The 17,065-nt window shown below is 50.4% G+C and overlaps 1 protein-coding gene across 4 annotated transcripts; it reads right to left on the bottom strand.

Annotated features, from left to right (window-relative positions):
• Positions 1-67: 67 nt before the first annotated feature.
• Positions 68-9,598, bottom strand: LGALS12 (galectin 12). Of its 4 annotated transcripts, XM_036859164.1 has the most exons (9): positions 9,178-9,598; positions 7,375-7,463; positions 7,067-7,280; positions 6,094-6,213; positions 5,490-5,528; positions 4,818-4,844; positions 4,110-4,198; positions 2,313-2,463; positions 1,601-1,851 (listed from the first exon to the last, which is right to left on the bottom strand). In XM_036859164.1, the coding sequence occupies exons 1-9, from the start codon at positions 9,244-9,246 to the stop codon at positions 1,705-1,707; spliced, it is 945 nt and encodes a 314-aa protein (XP_036715059.1). In that variant the 5' UTR covers positions 9,247-9,598; the 3' UTR covers positions 1,601-1,704. The 4 variants fall into 4 exon arrangements, with proteins under 4 accessions (XP_036715057.1, XP_036715059.1, XP_036715058.1 ...); XM_036859162.1 differs by lacking the exon at positions 4,110-4,198 and having other exon boundaries at positions 68-1,851; XM_036859163.1 differs by having other exon boundaries at positions 1,758-2,463.
• Between the last annotated feature and the right edge of the window lie 7,467 nt (positions 9,599-17,065).

Genomic DNA, 17,065 nt, shown 5'->3' with positions numbered 1-17,065 from the left:
GACGCGCAGGCTCAGTAGTTGTGGCTCACGGGCCCAGTTGCTCCGCGGCATGTGCGATCTTCCCAGACCAGGGCTCGAACCCGTGTCCCCTGCATTGGCAGGCAGACTCTCAACCACTGCGCCACCAGGGAAGCCCCAATTATGAGTATTGATGAGCATGCAGAACAACTGGAAATCTCCTAGACTGCTGGTGGGAAAGCAAAATTCCCAAAACTATTCTGAAACAACTCTGGAAAATTGTGACAGTTTCTTATAAAGTTAAACATGCATTTAGCATATGATCCATCAGTCTCACTAGTAGGTATTAACCCAAGAGAAATGAAAAGTTACATTCATACAAAGACTTGTATACAAATGACTTTAGCTGCTCTATTCATTAATTGTCAAAAACTGAAAACCACCCAAATGTTCTTCAGTGGGTCAATTGTGGTACAATGGAATACTACTGAGTAATAAACAGGAATGAGTCACTGATACATACAGCAACTTAGATGAATCTCCAAAGGGTAATGCTGATTGAAAGAAATCAGTTTCAAAAGGTCACATCCTACCTGATTCCATTTATATGACATTCTCAAAAACACAAAATATAGTAGTGGAGAGCAGATCAGGGAGTTGCTGGGGGTTAAGGGAGGGGGTGGAGGAGGTGCAATTACACAGAAGTAACACCAGGGAATTTTTTGGAATGATGGAGTTGTTATATATCTTGATTGTGGTAGTGGCCACACAGACCTACATATATGTTAAAACTCAGAATTTTACCCACCCCCAAAAGTCAATTTTATTGTGTTAACTAAAAATAAAATAAAAAGTAAGGATAACCACTAGAAGTATAAAATGGAATCTACAACTTCCAAATCAGCATAAGAAAAAAAAGGGAGAGGGTGATAAAGAAGACTTTATCAATCCAATAGCAAGTACGAAAGCTGAAAATATAAGGGAAAATAGCAATGGTAAATAGAGAACACAAAATAAGATGGTATAATATAAATAAAACCAAATATTCCAGGAATCACAGGAGTAGAGCTATGGCCAGGCACGTGGTCATCCCGTGGAGGACATCTCCAGCCTCCCTTGCAGATAATGTGGCTGCGTGACTGAGTACTTGCCAATGAGATGTGAGTGTAAATAGCGTGTGCTAATCCCAGGTCTGGGCTTATGACACCAGATGGGCCTTGTCCATATTCTCTATTTGCCTTCTCAGTGGTTGAAACCTAGATATGGTGGCTACTGAGCTTCTGCCACGCAGGTGATGCTGGTGCCCTGGGGGTGGTGGGGTGATGACTAGGATGACCCAGAAGGTCCATAAGGAGCAAAGTTGCCCCACTGACCTGGACGATTTTTCTGTTTAGATTAGAAGGAAATAAACATCTAAATTTTTAAAGCCGCTGTATTTTGGAGTATCTTCATTAGGCTACAAAGCCTGCCTCCTTGTCTAGGCCCTGAAGGAAGGCAGAGCCAAATCCCAGGCTCCTGGTGGAGGGAACTGCAGAGTTTCTGGAGCCTTCACACTCTTGTGCCCCCTTTCTGCTGTGGGGTCCAAAGCACCTGCAGACTCGGGCTCCTGGTTCCAGAAGTGAGCCAGGCCTGACACCGTGGTGACAGGTGGAGATTTTAACGAGGGTAGGAGAGTGGGGGCATCTGGTGGGGCCCCGGCCACAGGCTGGCCCTCTTCTTCTCCGGCTGGGCCCTCTGGATCCCTCCTCAGTAGTGGACGCAGTAGAGCTGGACGCTGCCACTGATTCGCAGCTCCCGCAGCCGCTCCAGGGCCTGCTGGCCCAGGCTGGTGGCCCCCACGCCCTGCCCATTGAGCGCCAGCTTCAGCTCTCCCTCTTGGCATAGGAGCAGAACCTGGGAAAGGAGGGCATGGGGCTCTGCAGGCTTCCAGACCCTCCCTTGCCTGCCGGATGCCCCACCTGGCAAGGACACAAAGACTGGACCCCTGGGGCACCCAGTGGTGGAAAAGACCAGGACTAGGGGCCCAGCTCATTATCAGCCCTTCCACAAGGATCTGCCCAGGCCTTGGCCTCAGTTTCACCATCTGTAAAAGGGGTCGTTGCTCTCCCTGGATGAGTGGTCTCAACCTCAGCAGCACAATGGAGTCATTAGGGGGGCTTTTTGATAATGCTGAGGCCAGGGCCCCCTCTGATTAATTAAAGAGGGGTTTCTGGGCATGGGATCCCCAGCCCAGATCTCCTCTCCCCCAGCGGGCACTGGCTTCCCTGCCTCCCCAACGCACCCCCAGTCTCCCGGATGGGAATGCAGCTCTGCATTCCACCCCAGAGGGACCAGGCATCTTGGCTCCGACCCACCTCGAAGAATCGCTGTGGGTAGAAGAGGAAGGGGGCCAAGATCAGTTTCTTCCGGCCCCAGCGGGAGACCCAGGCCAGAGTTCTGTCGGCGAAGGAAGCCCTGAGCGTCACAGGAACGTGGGCGGCCTCGTCCAGCAGACTGAGCGTGAAACTGCGGAAAGGGGCCGGAGAAGGGGCTTGCAGGCTTGCTAAGTGCCAGGTGCGGTGCTAAGCCTTGATGTCGGTGGCCCAGGGCTGACTTAACCTGTAGAAATGTTCTGGCTGGTCCATGGTATTCTTCAACTTTAAAGTAATACCATTTTCAAAAACTGAGGAAGTTTATATAAGAGATAGCTTTCAGCTTCTCTTTTAAAATAATTAGAAGATCTGGCATCAGAAGATCTATGGAAATATTCTTTCCACTTCACCACATTCCCAACCTGGTGCCTCACTATTTATGTGACCTGCCTGGCCTCTGAGGACACATGAATTCGTGGCCCTTGAGAGAAAGCAGTAAAATCATTCGCTGTGTCACTAATAATAACCATGTGAATTGAGCTAAGATAAGCACCTGGTCTCCTGTCTCCAAGCTTGGGGAGGAGTGGGGGTTCTTTCCTTCACTGGGAACTTTTTCATTTTCCCTGTAGAGTGGGATTATCTTTCTCCTTTTTTTCTGATGGGGGAACTCAGCACTCCAGGCTAAGAGAGGTGTAGTGACTTGCCCAAGACCACAGTTTTTAAGAGGCAAAACCAGGAATCCAATCCTGTCATGCCCGGCTTTGGCGGCTCACGCGATCCAGGGCTGTGCTGCACGCCTGCCCATAACTCACAGGCCTGATCAAGAGCATGCAGGGCAAGGGTCAGTGAGGTCAGTGACTTCAAAAGCAAAAGCAAAACAGAAGGGGGTAGGGCAGGGAGAACACAGGGCACTAGCCTTACTTCCCTGGCCCTCCACCCAAAGAATTCTGATACCACCACATTTGTGGACCACTTGCTATGTGCCTGGCACAATTCTCCGTATTTACACCATCCCTGAAGCTGGCACTATTTTTCTCCCTTTTTACAGACAAGGCAACTAAGGCACAGAAAGGAAAAGTAACTGCTGTGAAGTTGCACAGGTTTTAAGTGTCCTCAGCAGAAGTCAAACCCAGGAAATCTGGCCCGGAAAAGTCATGAAATCCCATGCAATTCCAGAAGGAAGGAAGGGAGGAGGGAAGGAAGGATGGAGGGGAAGAAGGAAAGGAAAGAAGGAAGAGGAAAGAAACAAAGAAAGGGAACGAGGAGGACACTTGTCTAACTGGCTTGGAGTCCGCAGGTTTGGGAAATGGGGCAGGAGCCCCCCCTATGGGAGAAGTCAGGCAGCGTCCACTGGGTTACCGAGTCCCTCCCAGTCCCCACGTCCCAGCGCTGGGCCTCTTCTCTGAGGTCGCCTGGCTGTGTTTCCTAAACCAGGGCACTGTGGGAGGTCACATCCTCTCTCTGGGTCTCAGCCTGTGCCTTTAAAGGGCCTTTCCTGAGGCTCCAGCTGGGACCTGCGGCGAGAGGCTGGTTGGCCTGACCACATGCACAGGCAGGGAAGATACGCCCAGAAGTGGGAGTTGCTGGTGCCACGAAGGCACCTGAGCCCTGGACCCAATCCCAGATCAGACTTTCACAAGCTCTGCGGCCTTGGGCAACTTACTTCTGCTCTCTGCTCCTCTGTTTCCTGATCTGGAAGATGGGGATTAAGTAGTGGTGCTGGAGATTAAAGCGGTGATGTGTATCAAGCTTGTGCCTGGCACAGAGGTGCTCCTCCTTTCCCTCCTTCTGTGTACTTACTCCTTTGGCTCTGGCAAGGCCAGCCCCCTCACTATGATGACCTGTCCGGGCCAGAGACCCTGGGGAAGGGCACGCGAGCAGGGCACCTCCTGAAGGAACACGGGAGATGACTGAGAGGGGGTCTCACAGAGGGGCTCGGGGAGGGATACTGCCCCTAGGAGCTGCTTCATGGGCTGCCCTCAGGGGCCAGGGAGCCCCGGGGCAGGTTAATCTCTGCCTCTAGGCCTGCAGCCAGGAGGAGACAGCTCTGCTCAGTTATTAAACACCTACTGCCGGCCTGTCTCCAGTACCCTGCTCTCTCTGGCCTCCCCCCAACCCGCCCAGCCCCTGTGCTGGGAGCCCCTAATGCTGTGCTCCAAACTGTAATGGCTCATTCATTGGTCTGCCCCCCTACCAGCCTGTGGGCAGCTGGGGGGCTGGGACTGATTCGTCCCTCCATCCTAGAGCCTGGCTCTGGGCCTAGCACAGGATAGTATCAGATAATTGTGTGCAGAATAAATGGAGAAAAGGTAAAATGAAGCTGGAGCTTCAGCCTGAAGTCGACTGGCCCACCCATAGCCTGCAGTGTCCTATAAAGAAGGGGAGACCCTGATGCTGAGGCCATATGCCACCAGCGTCTGGGATATGAGTGGGAGGGGGTGCCCTCCCACTCCTGATGGAGCAGGTGAGGGACTGTCCCTCTGCCAGGCCGAGGAGGAGGTCACTCACCAGGCTGCGGCTCTTCAGCAGGAAAGGCTGTCAAGGAAAGAAAGAGGGGACATGGAGGCCACATGGTGTTTGCTCATTGAAAGGGAACCTCTTGATATTATTCTTAAAAAAATGGGGATATTTGGGGTTTGCCCCTCTCAGAGATAATACGGGGAAATGACTGGAACCCCAGTGGGGCCCTCTTGAATTGAGATGGACACCAGCTCTGGAATAATGCAGAAGAACTGGACGGGGGTGGGGGAGTGAGGGGTGGGGGCGGTCCTGTTATTCACTCACTCTGTGGCTCTGAGCAAGTCCCTGGGCCTCAGCTCCCCTTCTGCCCTGCAGGCCAACCCGCTACCTCACAGGGAGGCTAAGAAGTGAAAGCTCCAATTGAGACGGATCTTCTGATAGGAAGACTGGGGCCCTGCCCATTCCGGGAAGCCAGCGCACCCCAGCCATCCTCCCGAGCTGGCCCTGGCGCTGGGAGAGGCAAATCCAGGCTCCCAGGGGCTGAGGCGGGGCCAGCCGTCTCCATGGCAACCGCCCAGTGAGGGAGGGGGCAGCTGGGCCTTGTGCAAAATGAGCAGCAGCCCAGCGAGGGGCAGGTCCTGCTGGGGGAGGAGGGAGAGCCAGTGGCTCAGCTGGTGTGGCTGGGACCGCGAGGGCCAACCCTGCTCCCAGGAGACTCACGTGTCCAACCGGATACTCGCTACCGCCCTCCACAAATGGCTGTTAGGAGACAGAAAAAGCAACAGGCCAGATTCGGGAGCACTGCAAGCCCCAGAGCTTGATTGATTTGACTCCCACCTGCCCTCCTGTGCCTGGGAGGGGGCAGAGGCCAGCTTTGGCCTTGATACCTCCTCCTCTCCCCCGAGGCCTTGTCAGGGCTTCTCAAACCAGGCATTTTGAACATGCTGATTCCTGGGCCCCACCTCTGGCTTACTGAATCAGAATCTCTGACGGCGGCGGGTGTCAGAAATTTGCATTTTTAATCAGCTCCTCAGCTGGGAATGATACCCCACGGTCCAAGACTCCAAGTCATTTGCCTTCTGGCCACCGCTCCTCATTGACCAGACCCCATGCCCAGGACAGGATTCTGCCCGAGGCTCTCGGACCCACCTTCTGTGGTCACCTCACCCCTCCTCATGTCCAGCACCTGGATGGATGCCCTCCACCTTGGCTATAGTTGGTGTGACAGGGCTTGTCTGGGGCGGGAGGGGGTCCTGGGCCTGTCCAGGCATCAGGGGAAGTCAGAGGCTGCTGCCACCCAGGACTTGACCCCAAGGGAACTTACGCTGATGTTCAGGAATCCAACGGCCGTCACCAAGATATCTCCATATATGCCCAAGGTGTCTACACGAGACAGCGGGAGTCGGTAGCGGTAATGGAGAAAGTGTTGCCCATTTACACTCACCTAGAGAGACAGACAGACTAGGCTGGCTCAGCAGCAGCTGATGTTCCTGAGTTCACACTAACGTGCCAGGCATCATGAGCATCCTTTCTGGAATTTTCCTCATTTAACTTCACACCAACTCTACGAGGCAGGCATGTTTTACAGACCAGGTGCCCGAGGCTTGGGGAGCTTAAGTAGCCTCCCCAAGGTTGGGGAACTGGCAACTTCAGTGCCCCTCCTGGCCCCTGACACCCCATGCTGGCCCCATTTCGCCTCTCAGCTGACCCACCAGCAGCTGGAGCAGCAGCCCCCCGAGCCCTCCCCACCATCCACAGGTGAGGACCCTCAGGAGGCTGTGTGACCCCTGTCCCACAGGTCCCTCCCTCCACTGCTGGCTCCCACCGGCTCCCTCTCCCCTGGAGAAGTCTGAAGATCTTCCTGGCAGGAGTTCACATCAGCGGTGAAAGCCTTGAGGCTTCACCCTCTCTGTCCCTTCCTCCTCTTCCGTGAGATGGGGAGAATGAAAGTGCCCTCCTCGTGGATTGCTGTGAGGATGCAGTGAGCTGATATTTAAGGGATTAGATCAGCGCCCGGCATACTGCAGGCACTCTCTAGATGCTCCTGCGATGGTGGCAGTGGCGCCCTCTGCAGGGCCGGCACCATAGGGCCTGCTGAATGCTGCCATGTGTATCGGGCCAAGTGGGCCCAGGGCAGCTTGGAACCGGGCTTGGCAGCTCCTTGGTCCTCTGGGTACTGGACTCTGTGCCCCATCCCCCCAAATACCCCTTAACACAGTGACATGGGGAACTCGGCTGAAGGAAAGAGAAGCAGAAGGACACAAGTTCTAGACCCCCTGATTTCCCCTTCCGTTCACCTTCATCTCCTCATTTCCAAAGAGAAAGAGGATGAGGAAGCTCGTTCCTCTCTGCAGGGCCAGATGGGGCCACCGGGCCTCGGCTTGCCAGCGCCCACCGTGCAGGGTGTTGCAGATGACGTGCGGCTTGGTGGTGTGGAAGCGAGGGTTGAAGTGGATGGCGATATCTGGCCGGGGGTGCAGGCTGCAGCCACACTGGAAGTCCACCTGGAACCTAGCGGAGATGAGGCCCTCAAAGGGCACCTCCGGTCAGAGACTCCCGGAGACCCTGAAGGTAGGGAGGGAGCCCTGTGGCGCACTCCCCTTACCTGCGTGCATTTACAGGGACCGCTCCCTGGAGCATGACCATCTTGCCTGCTCGCAGGCCACCAAAAATTGTCGTGACGTAAGGAACCACCTGAACAAGGGGAGAAACCCATCCATACAGGGTTGAAGAAAGGGCCTAGGGACCCCTGGGTCGGGGGTGGGGTGGGGAGGGAAGAGGAACAAGAAGACTCAGCTCTCCCACCCCAAACAGAAAATGTCCTAATGGGGAAAAATTAGTTTTCTCTGAAGTGTTCTCTTGCACCTACTCCCCTTTCCTGGACCATCACACATCAAAGCCATGCCGCACGGGCAAACCAGATTCAGCCCCACTGCCCCCTTGGAGCACCAGCCCAGCCCCTTACCCCAGCTCCTAGGGCACAGTAGTGTCCCCAGTGAGGCTTACTGTCCTCTGGCTGCCACCCTGGCCTCTAGAAGCCTGGTGTCAAGGCTTCCCAGGGACTGTTTATTGGCCAAAGCCTGGGAAGTGGGAGGCAGAAGGGTAGACAAATTGGGATCTGAGCGCAGACCCTGATATGGACGCCTGGAGAGATACCTGATAATGACCCAGCCTACCTTCCGAGCTCACCTTTCCCCTGTCCGTCCTAAAATACAGCGTACACTTTTACCACTCCTGACCCTTTCTGGGGCTGTTTCCTCTGCTCTCCTTCTACCCTGTGAAATCTGACTTGACTTTCCAGGCTCTGACACCTTCTCCAAGCATCACCCATTTTGGTGCCTGAATTACTCCTTCCCTCACCGTGCTCTCCACTGGCATGGCTAGTTTGGCCCTTGGCCGTCTGGCTTAGAGGGAGCAGAGTGGCTGGCTCTTCATGCTGGAAGGCACAAGCCCTTCAGAGCCGAAGCCCTGTCTGTCGCTTCTACAGGCTCAGTGCCTGGCGTACCACAGAGCGGACTCTGAGGAGGTATGTGCAGAATAAATGTGAACGTGCAGCAGGTACACATTGGGCAGTATCACAAGACTGGGCCTCATGCGGTGTTCTCCAGCTCCTAGCAGCCTTCAGAAGCCTGAACTGCCCAGAAAGAGCTGAGATCCAACCGTGTTGCCCTCCAGGTGGGATTTCGCAACTTGCAAAGCAAGGAGCCACTGTAACCAGGGCGGCTGCTTGATCCCATCACTCAGGCACCTGGGGAGGTGTGGGAGACCCCGGGCTGTCAGGGCACTCACAGCTTACCCAGGCTCAGCATGTCAGTCCCTCCTGCTTCCCAGGCCCTGGGCCTGGCCTGTAATTAACTGAGCCAAAGCGGTTCTCCTGGGAGGCGAGGACCAAGTAAAGAGAAAGTGATAATTAGTGCTCATTAGTGGGAGGGTGGAGTCTGCTGGGAGTTCAGCCTCCTGTAAAGCACTGTCAGCCTTCAGGAAATCCGCAGGGCACTGAGCTGAAGGAGGAATCGAGGAAACCCCAACACCATCTCTCACTTGGGGGTTCCGACCTGACTCCCAGGCTGGAGAGGAGCCTGCCCTTCCTAGTGGTCAGTGTCCCCCCAGTGATACTCCGCACTCCCCCAGACCCTCCTAGCCACCCATCGTACAGAAGGGGACACCACTCTGTCTCCAGGCCCTACTACTGTTAAAACGCAAGGACCCTGTGAACACAACAGTCATTGACACGCGAGTGGGAAGGAGCTGTCAGCCACTTTGCTAAGCTCAGGACGGCCTTCCAGAGCCCATGGGCAGGGGCCAGGGAAACAGGACCCATGACTGAGGGCCCCACCTGGGAGACTGGGCCCAGCTGGAAGGGAGAGCCCTGAGACCCAGGAGGTTCCAGACCCGAGCGGCTGCTCACCGGGTGGAAGACTGGCGGCTGCAGGATGAAAGTGTCAGGAAGCGGGTCCAGTTTTTCTCCAGGTGACATGATGGTGGTGGGGGCGGGCGCCTCCAGCGTGGGCTGCAGATCCTGATTCCAGGAGCCCTGCCCCCAGTGGACTGACTCACCTTTCCCAGACAGATCCTAAATGCCTGGGGCAGCTCTCCCAGCTGTCAGTCTCACCTGCACCTGGCAGGGTCCTTCCTAATGGTGCTTGGAGCAGGTCTGGGAGGGCAGCTGTCCAGCGCCCCACCCCAGCTCCAGCCCCACCGGCTGGACTGGGTGTCAGAAGAAATCCGTGTTGAAGGGCGCGAAGCTTGTACTAACTAACCCTCAGGGTCTGAAGCACAGAGCCCGTTGCAGAGGGAAGCCAGAGGCTGGCTCCTTTGGGGCCAGCGGGGGTTTGTGGTTTCCGGGGCTGCAGCCTGAGCCCTCCAGGGGTCAGAGGCAGGGGTGATGGTACACGGGGGCAGGTCCCAGGAGAAGCCCCGCCCCCAGCTTCCTGGACACCAAATGAGTGGCTTCCCCTACCCTCCCCACAAAGGTTTCCATCTCTCTCCCTCATTTCCCCGCCCCTTTCCCCACTCTTCTCCCTTTGGCAAATTTTACAGTCCTTTGGGGCTCCATTTCAGCACTGGGTGGAAATGCCAGGGCCCAGCTGGGGTCACAAGAAAGTGCGATGGGGAGAGGTGAGAAAAGGCAGGGAGAGAGAAGACCCTCTTAGGCTCAGAAAAGGCAGTGGTGGGCAGTGGGGTGCACACAGCTGCACCGAAGGAGACCTGGGTTCTTGCTCAGCTTCTGCTCTACTGTGCTGTGTGCCCTGGAACAAGTCACTTACCCTCTCTGGGGCTCCCTTTGATTATCTGTATATAGAAAGGGTGATCACAGTAGCGTGTCTCCTGTCTCGAAGGGCGGTCTGTATCTGGGAGTGGGTCTAGATTTCTGTCTTTTTTTTTTTCAAGCTCCCCTATGATCCTCTGGACTGGAATCATTCCGGTTCTGGTTCAAATTCCAATAAGCCTTTCCCTTTAAAAAGCAGCACAACCTCTCAACTTTATCCTGAGTTGGGAGGCCCCAGGATCTGACCACAGCGTCAGACGTGGCAGCAGGGAATTGCTGGCAGGACCAGGCTGGGCAAAGGCTCAAGGGCACGGGGTGGTGAGGGAAAAGTAAGCAGCTGCTCTGATGGTGGAGCGAGTACTTGGGCAGTCCTGGGGAAAGACGTGTGTTAGCCATGCTACTGAAGGGCTGCCTGGAAGCTTGTTAGAAATGCAAACTTTTGGGCCCCACCCCAGAACTACTGGGGGGTGGCAGAGCCCAGGAATCAGCATTTTAACGTACTCTCCCGGTGATTCTGATGCATGTTAATGTTTGAGAAGCACTGACTTAGGTCCTAACCGGCAGGGCTTGGGCTACAGAGCCAAGGTGTTTGTTCAGATCCTGCTGGGTAGGTGCAGCTGCGTCGCTGAAGGTGTTTCGTGTGGGGAGATTTGATCAGCGGGTGCATTCAGGAAGGAGGAGAAATGAAAGGTGGAGAAACCAGTTGGGCAGGGACAAGGTTGGCCTTGCCACTGGGAGTCAGATCTGGGTCCTGTTCCCAGCCTGGCAGCACCCAAATGGTGCCCCTCCCCCACTCCCATCCCAGCCTCAGTGCCTCTTCTGTGAATTGAGGAGCCAGGGCCACCACAACAAAATACCATGAACTGGGTGGCTGAAACAACAGGAGTTTATTTTCTCACAGTTCTGGAGGCTAGAAGCCCAGATCAGGATGTCAGCAGGGTTGTTTTTTGCTGGGGCCTCTCTCTTTGGCTTGCTGATTTTGTGTCCTAATCTCTTCTTGTAGGGAGACTGGTCATACTGGGTTAGGGTCCACCCACTGGACCTCATTTTACCTTAATTATCTTTTTAAAGGCCTTATCTCCAAATACAGTCACAGCCTATGTACTGGGGGTTAGGACTGAACATATGACTTGGGGGTGGGGAACTCAGCTCAGCCCATAACAGAAGAGTAGTTATAACTGTTCTCTTTCTGAAGCTCCAAGGTATTGCAGCAGTCAGGAGAGGGGGATGCTGAGGGCCTGCACTGGGAAGGCAGCAGAAGGAAGGCGGATGGTGCATTTCATTTCTCTTTTCAGGTGACCCCAGCTTTTGACAGCTGGGAGGGACCTGGTTGGCTTAAAGCACATTTCCAGAACTTGTTGAATCTGATCTAAGAGGCTCCAGAATAAGTGAGGGTCTTAGTGTCTGTTGGTCTGTCTTGGGGTGGGCATGGGGGGGTAAATTCCTCTTCCTGAACCAGAGTGAGGTGGAGGGGACTTGTGGGAGAGCTCCAGGAAAGGGCTGATGGTGACCCTGACACTGGCAGGTGGGTTTCCCCTGCCCCGGACTGGCACCCTCCCACCCCATCCTCCCAATTCCCTCCACCCTGTACTTTTTCCTCAGAGCACTTAACATAACTTGTCATTATGTATTGAAGAATTGTTTGGAACTTCCCTGGTGGTCCAGTGGTCAAGACTCAGTGTTCCCAATGCAGGGGGCCCGGGTTCGATCCCTGGTCAGGGAACTAGATCCCGCATACCGCAACTAAAAAAATAAAAGATCCCACATGCTGCAACGAAGACCTGGTGCAGCCTAATAGATAAATAAATAAATAAATACTTAAAAAAAGAATTGTTTAATGTTTGTCTCCCATTCCCCCTACTCCCCACCTATAAGTTCCACGAGGGCAGATTTATTCTTACACTCTCAGTACCAAGCAAATGCCTGACACAGAGGAAGTGATCAAAATCTATTTAAAGACTGAATGACTGTAAGAGGTGATGGTTTATGGCTCCTGTCCTGTCTCTGCCTCCTTCTCTGTCTCTCCCCCAGCAGGTGTGGAATTGTGGCCCAAGCACAAAATTGTCCATATACTCTTCTAGCTGGCCACAGATTGTAAATGAGGCAATTTTATTGATATCTGTCAATTACCAGTTAATAGCCTGGGAAACATAATCCATGGTCAGGGATCTCAAGGTGCCCCACTCTCCCCCTTTCTATGATCCAGCAGCCTCTTTCACAATCCCTGCTCCTGAATTGGTATAACTCTCTGGGCCTAGGGAGGGACTAATGCATAGATTAACCTACTTTGGTCTACATCTCCACCCCTTTCTTCTATCTGATTCCTTCTATCTGGAAACTCTCATGGATCCTCTTTCTCTTGGGACCAGTTTTGCATCATCCTGGAACAGAGGGTAGGATAATTAGGAGAAATACTAGGCAAGAAGAACTGACAGAACCCGACAGCTGCCTGGATAAGGGAGACAAGGAGAAAGGGCCCCAAAAAGTGACTCCAACATCTTGAATCAAATGATTGGGAAGATTCTGGAAAAACAGGGAAGATCTAGGTATAATCTGGGGGGGGGGTGGCAAGCTGGCTAATTTCAGCCAAGACCATTTTGGAGGAGGTGGGCGTACAGGAATCAGTCTGGATGGACCCCGGACACCAGGGATGTCCAGTCAGTGTTTTTGAAGGAATGGATTCTGTTGCCTAAAAGCATGTTCATATACTCTTGAGAAAACAGTTCCAATTTCTTTCGGTGCTATTCTGCCCTGTAAGTGAGTTTTAGTGGCTGCAACAATTTTTCATAACTGGGTGCTGTGGCCGTTAAAGGGATCAACAATCAATCTTGCTCTCAGGGAGCTTCCAGTCTAATTGGAGAGAGAAGACATACACTTGGAGGGGAGAACCAATAGGACAAAGCCAGCTTCTTTTTTTTATCTTTTCCCCCCAAAAAGATAGAACCATTTGGATAGAAATATGAAATCGGACAAAGAACAAGCATCACCGATAACCTCAGTAGGCTAGCACGTCGCTTCTTGTTACTTTGATGTATATCCTACTGAACTTCTTCCCTCCCCCGCGGATCATATGTTTATTACGGAATCTCAACTCGAAACCTGAAGTAGCTTGATTTTTTTCCAACCACTGCTTTTGACCATATATGTTGACTCTCTCTTCCCTGATGGGTTGAAGACCCCATAATATCCCAGGCAGTTCCTATCACTTTCCAATCACTTTTGGTTACTGAAACTCAACCCTGTTTAGCACTGATCGTCAATGGTTGTTGACATCACACAAAGAAAGAGAAGCAGACATATTTACTTCCTGATGGTAGAACATATCGTCACTAATGAAATCCTCTTGAAGAAAAAGCCATCTGATCTAAATTTGATTGAGCCTCTAGACTTAACCACCAGCTTACAGGAATACAGGGCACAAATGATCATCTTGAACAATAGCAGCAAAATTCAGACCCTGGGAGACTTTACAGGACCAATGACCCAGTTTCTTCAATTAAAAAATTAAAAGGGGAAAAAAAAGGTGGAGGAGAAACCCATAAGATCAGAGTTTGGCAAACATTTTCTGTAAAGGGCCAGAGAGTAAATATTTTAGGCTTTGAAGGCCATGAAGTCTCAGATGCCACAGCAACTACGCGACCCTGACCTTGTAGTGGGAAAGTTGCATAGACAATATGTAAACGATGGGCATGCCTATGTTCAAATAAAGCTTTATGGATGCTGAAAGTTGAATTTCATATAATTTTCACATGACACAAATATTCTTTTATTTTCGAAACCATTTAACACTGTATAAAACTAATCTTAGCACTTAGGCCACACGAAAACGGGCAGTGGGTGGTAGTTCGTGGGTAGCTTGCTGACTCCTGCTTTAGTTAAAAGAAAGTATGAGGCACATCAACCAGTTCTAACTTATGGTTTTATTTGGATTTTGGTTCAAACAACAAAGAGTTAAACAACGTACAGTCAGGGAGATGTGAACATTGATTGCCTATTTGAGGACATGGAACTGCTAAAATGTTTTAAAATGTGCTAGTGATATTGTGTTCATCTTTATTTCTTATCCTTTAGAAATATGTAGTGAAATATTTACAGATGAAAGAATAAGGCATCTGCCATGTGCTCCAAAATAATCTGGGTATAGAGGAAGTGGGTGGGGGATATAGATGAGCCAAGACTGGCCATGTCCTGATGACTGGAGAAGCTGGGTGAAACGTAAATGGGGACCCATTATTCTGTTTCCTCTACTTTTATTTGTGTGTGAACATTTTTGTAATAAAAAGTGAAAAAACCCAAACCAGACCAAAACCAACATTAACCAAACGAAAAACCCCAAATCCAAAACCACAGCTCAATCAGTGCACAGCTTTTGATCTCCTATCCTATTCACCTGGGGAGAGATGTACGGCTTCATGGCCTGGAAGTGCGGGAGCACAGTCTGCTCCTGTGGGCACCGTCCTACTACAGTACCCTGAATGGCAGGGGTGGCGGGAGCTACTGCAGTTGGGGGCAGGGGCGAGGAACAAGTTTGACAGATCCCAGGCAAGCTATGGGGGCTGTCATGGACTCGCTCTAGCTCTGGACAGTTCTAGTCTTAGGGGTGGGAGCCTTGGTAGAAATAGTGTGCACTATTTCTACCAAGTAGTAGAAAGTGTTCCAGCACTCTCTGCCATGGAGGAGCCCCTCAGAGAGGTACCTGGATCTCCCTCTGGGCCCTTCCAGAAGTAGGAGCCCATCCTCCCCCAGCCCTCCTGCCCAGCCTGGCTGCCTGAACAGCCCTGTGGCTCTTGTTCCTCCACCTCAGCTCCTTCACATGATGCCAGGAACCTCATGAGAGCCAGGAGTTAATCACCCACAGACGTTCACTATAGGAACTTCAAAGGGCTATGTTTTAGGAAGAAGAAAGGTGATCTCAGAGGGACCCACCGGGCAAATCTAAGCAAATATCTGTATAATATAATAATGGTAATAATAATAATAATAATGTGAATTTGGGGTTAAAAAAGGGCAGAACTAAAATAGCATGGAAGGGGCAGATTGGAGTGAAAGCATTCCAAGGTCCTCACATTGTTTCAGAGAGGTGTTTAGGATATTACTTTTAGACTTTGAGCATGAATGTTAAAATTTCAAGGGCAATAAATAAAAGAATAGAGTGTAAACTTCCAAATGAATAGAGAGAAAAATGTAATACACACCTAAGATCAGATCTGTATGAAGAATATTACAAAACTCCATTGAAATACATTAAAGAAGTCCTAACAAATAGAGAGACATAATATGTAATAGATTGAAGACTCAATTTTGTAAAGATGTCAAAATTGCCAAATTGATTTCTGGATTCAGTGTAATGTCAATCAAGATGCCAACAGAGTATTTTGAGCACCTTGACAAGCTAATTCTGAAATATTTATGGAAGGGCAAAAGCTCAAGAAGAGTCAAGAAACTCCTGAGGAAGAATAAGGAGGGGGAATCTGAAGATATCCATATATTAAGATTTGTCGTAAAGGTCTAGTAATAAAGATTGTACGATAGTAGCACAAAGACAGACACATTTGCCAGTGGGGTAGAATACAGCCAGCAACGTTCTGCTTGTCCATGAAAACCTGACACGTGACAGAGGTGGTCTTGCTCATCACAGAGGGGGGGAAGGAGAAACTATCAGTAAGTGATGCTGAGATAAATGATTATTCATATAGGGAAAAATCAGACTGGATCTCTGCCTCACACATACACAAAAATCAACTCCAGGTTGATTAAACGAAAAAAAAGACAACATTTAAAAACTTTTGCAAGAAAATACAGGAGAATATTTTTCTGACTGCAGGGCAAGGAAGGACTTCATGAAAAGGCACAGAGAGCTGACCACAAAAGAAAGAATTGGTAAATTCTACTTCCTTAAAGTCCATAATTTCTCTTCATTGAAAGACTTCACAAAGAGAGTGAAGAGACAAGCCAGGAACTGGAAGAAAATACGTGTAAACAAATACAACCGACTAAAGATGAGTATCAAGGATCTATAAACAGCTCCTACAAATCAGTAAGAAAGCAACTCCAAAGAAAAATGGGCAAAAGACACGAACAGGCACTTTTTAAAAGAGGAAGTCTAAATGACTAATAAATATATGTAAAGGTCTCAATCTTATTAGCGATCAGTTAAATGCAAATTAAAACTTCAGTGAAGTACTATTTTACATCCACTCACCTGGAAAAATTAAGTAAGATAGTACTAAGTTTTGGTGAAGATGTAAATCAACAAGAATTCTTACACATTGCTGGTGGAAGTGAAATTGGTACCACCAATTGGGAAAACGTTTTAGTGTTCTATTGTAAAGTGGAACATTTTCATACCTTCTTAGCTATTAAATCCTATAGACTCTCTTGCATGCATACACCAGGACACAATTTGGGTTCTTTTCAATAGTTTTCTAAATCCAAATTAGAAAACAAAACAGAACAAAACCAAGTGGTTTTATCACCATATCAATAAAATGTGATCTATTCACATAATGGAATATTTTCCAGCACGGGAAACAAATTACAGATCTGTACAGCAATGTGTATGTATTATAGAGACAACTTTAAAAGAAGCAGATTGCAGAAGATAATACAGCGTGATACGATTTTTTGTGTGTGTGTGTGATACGATTATGACAAGCTTCAAATAAGCAAAACGAAATAACGTGTTAGGACTACAAAGAAGAGATTTTTAAAAAGTTTTAAAAAGCAAGAGCATGATAGACTGGAGAGAGGTGACCTCTGGGGGATGGGGGTGGAGGTGAGGGTGGGGCAGGGAGATGGGATCAGGGAAGAACACACAGGTAGGAGAAGCCTCTGTGCTAGGTGTGTTGCGGTTCTTACGTAGGATGGTGTTTTCACGGGTGGCAATTTTATCGTCCTGTTTCATAACTACATGTATTCCATGGATTCTTTTGTATATATATTACATATTATGTATATAATTTTAATAAAAACATATAAAAGATTATCTATCGATCGCTCGATCTGGTCTGAATCGCCCAAGATTTTA

Source organism: Balaenoptera musculus, chromosome 8 (assembly GCF_009873245.2).
Source record: "Balaenoptera musculus isolate JJ_BM4_2016_0621 chromosome 8, mBalMus1.pri.v3, whole genome shotgun sequence".
NCBI classification, from domain to species: Eukaryota; Metazoa; Chordata; class Mammalia; order Artiodactyla; family Balaenopteridae; genus Balaenoptera; species Balaenoptera musculus.
Note: the sequence above shows the minus strand (reverse complement) of the source record. Positions and strands in the feature narration are given on the sequence as shown.

Excerpts from the sequence above, each read along its gene's own strand:
- LGALS12 (XM_036859162.1), bottom strand. The coding sequence starts at position 9,246 with ATGTCACCTGGAGAAAAACTGGACCCGCTTCCTGACACTTTCATCCTG. Across the intron at positions 5,529-6,093 it reads TTGGATTCCTGAACATCAGC|CCATTTGTGGAGGGCGGTAG; the intron begins GTAAGTTCCCTT and ends GTCTCCTAACAG. Across the intron at positions 2,464-4,817 it reads TGCTGAAGAGCCGCAGCCTG|TTTCACGCTCAGTCTGCTGG; the intron begins GTGAGTGACCTC and ends CCCTTTCCGCAG.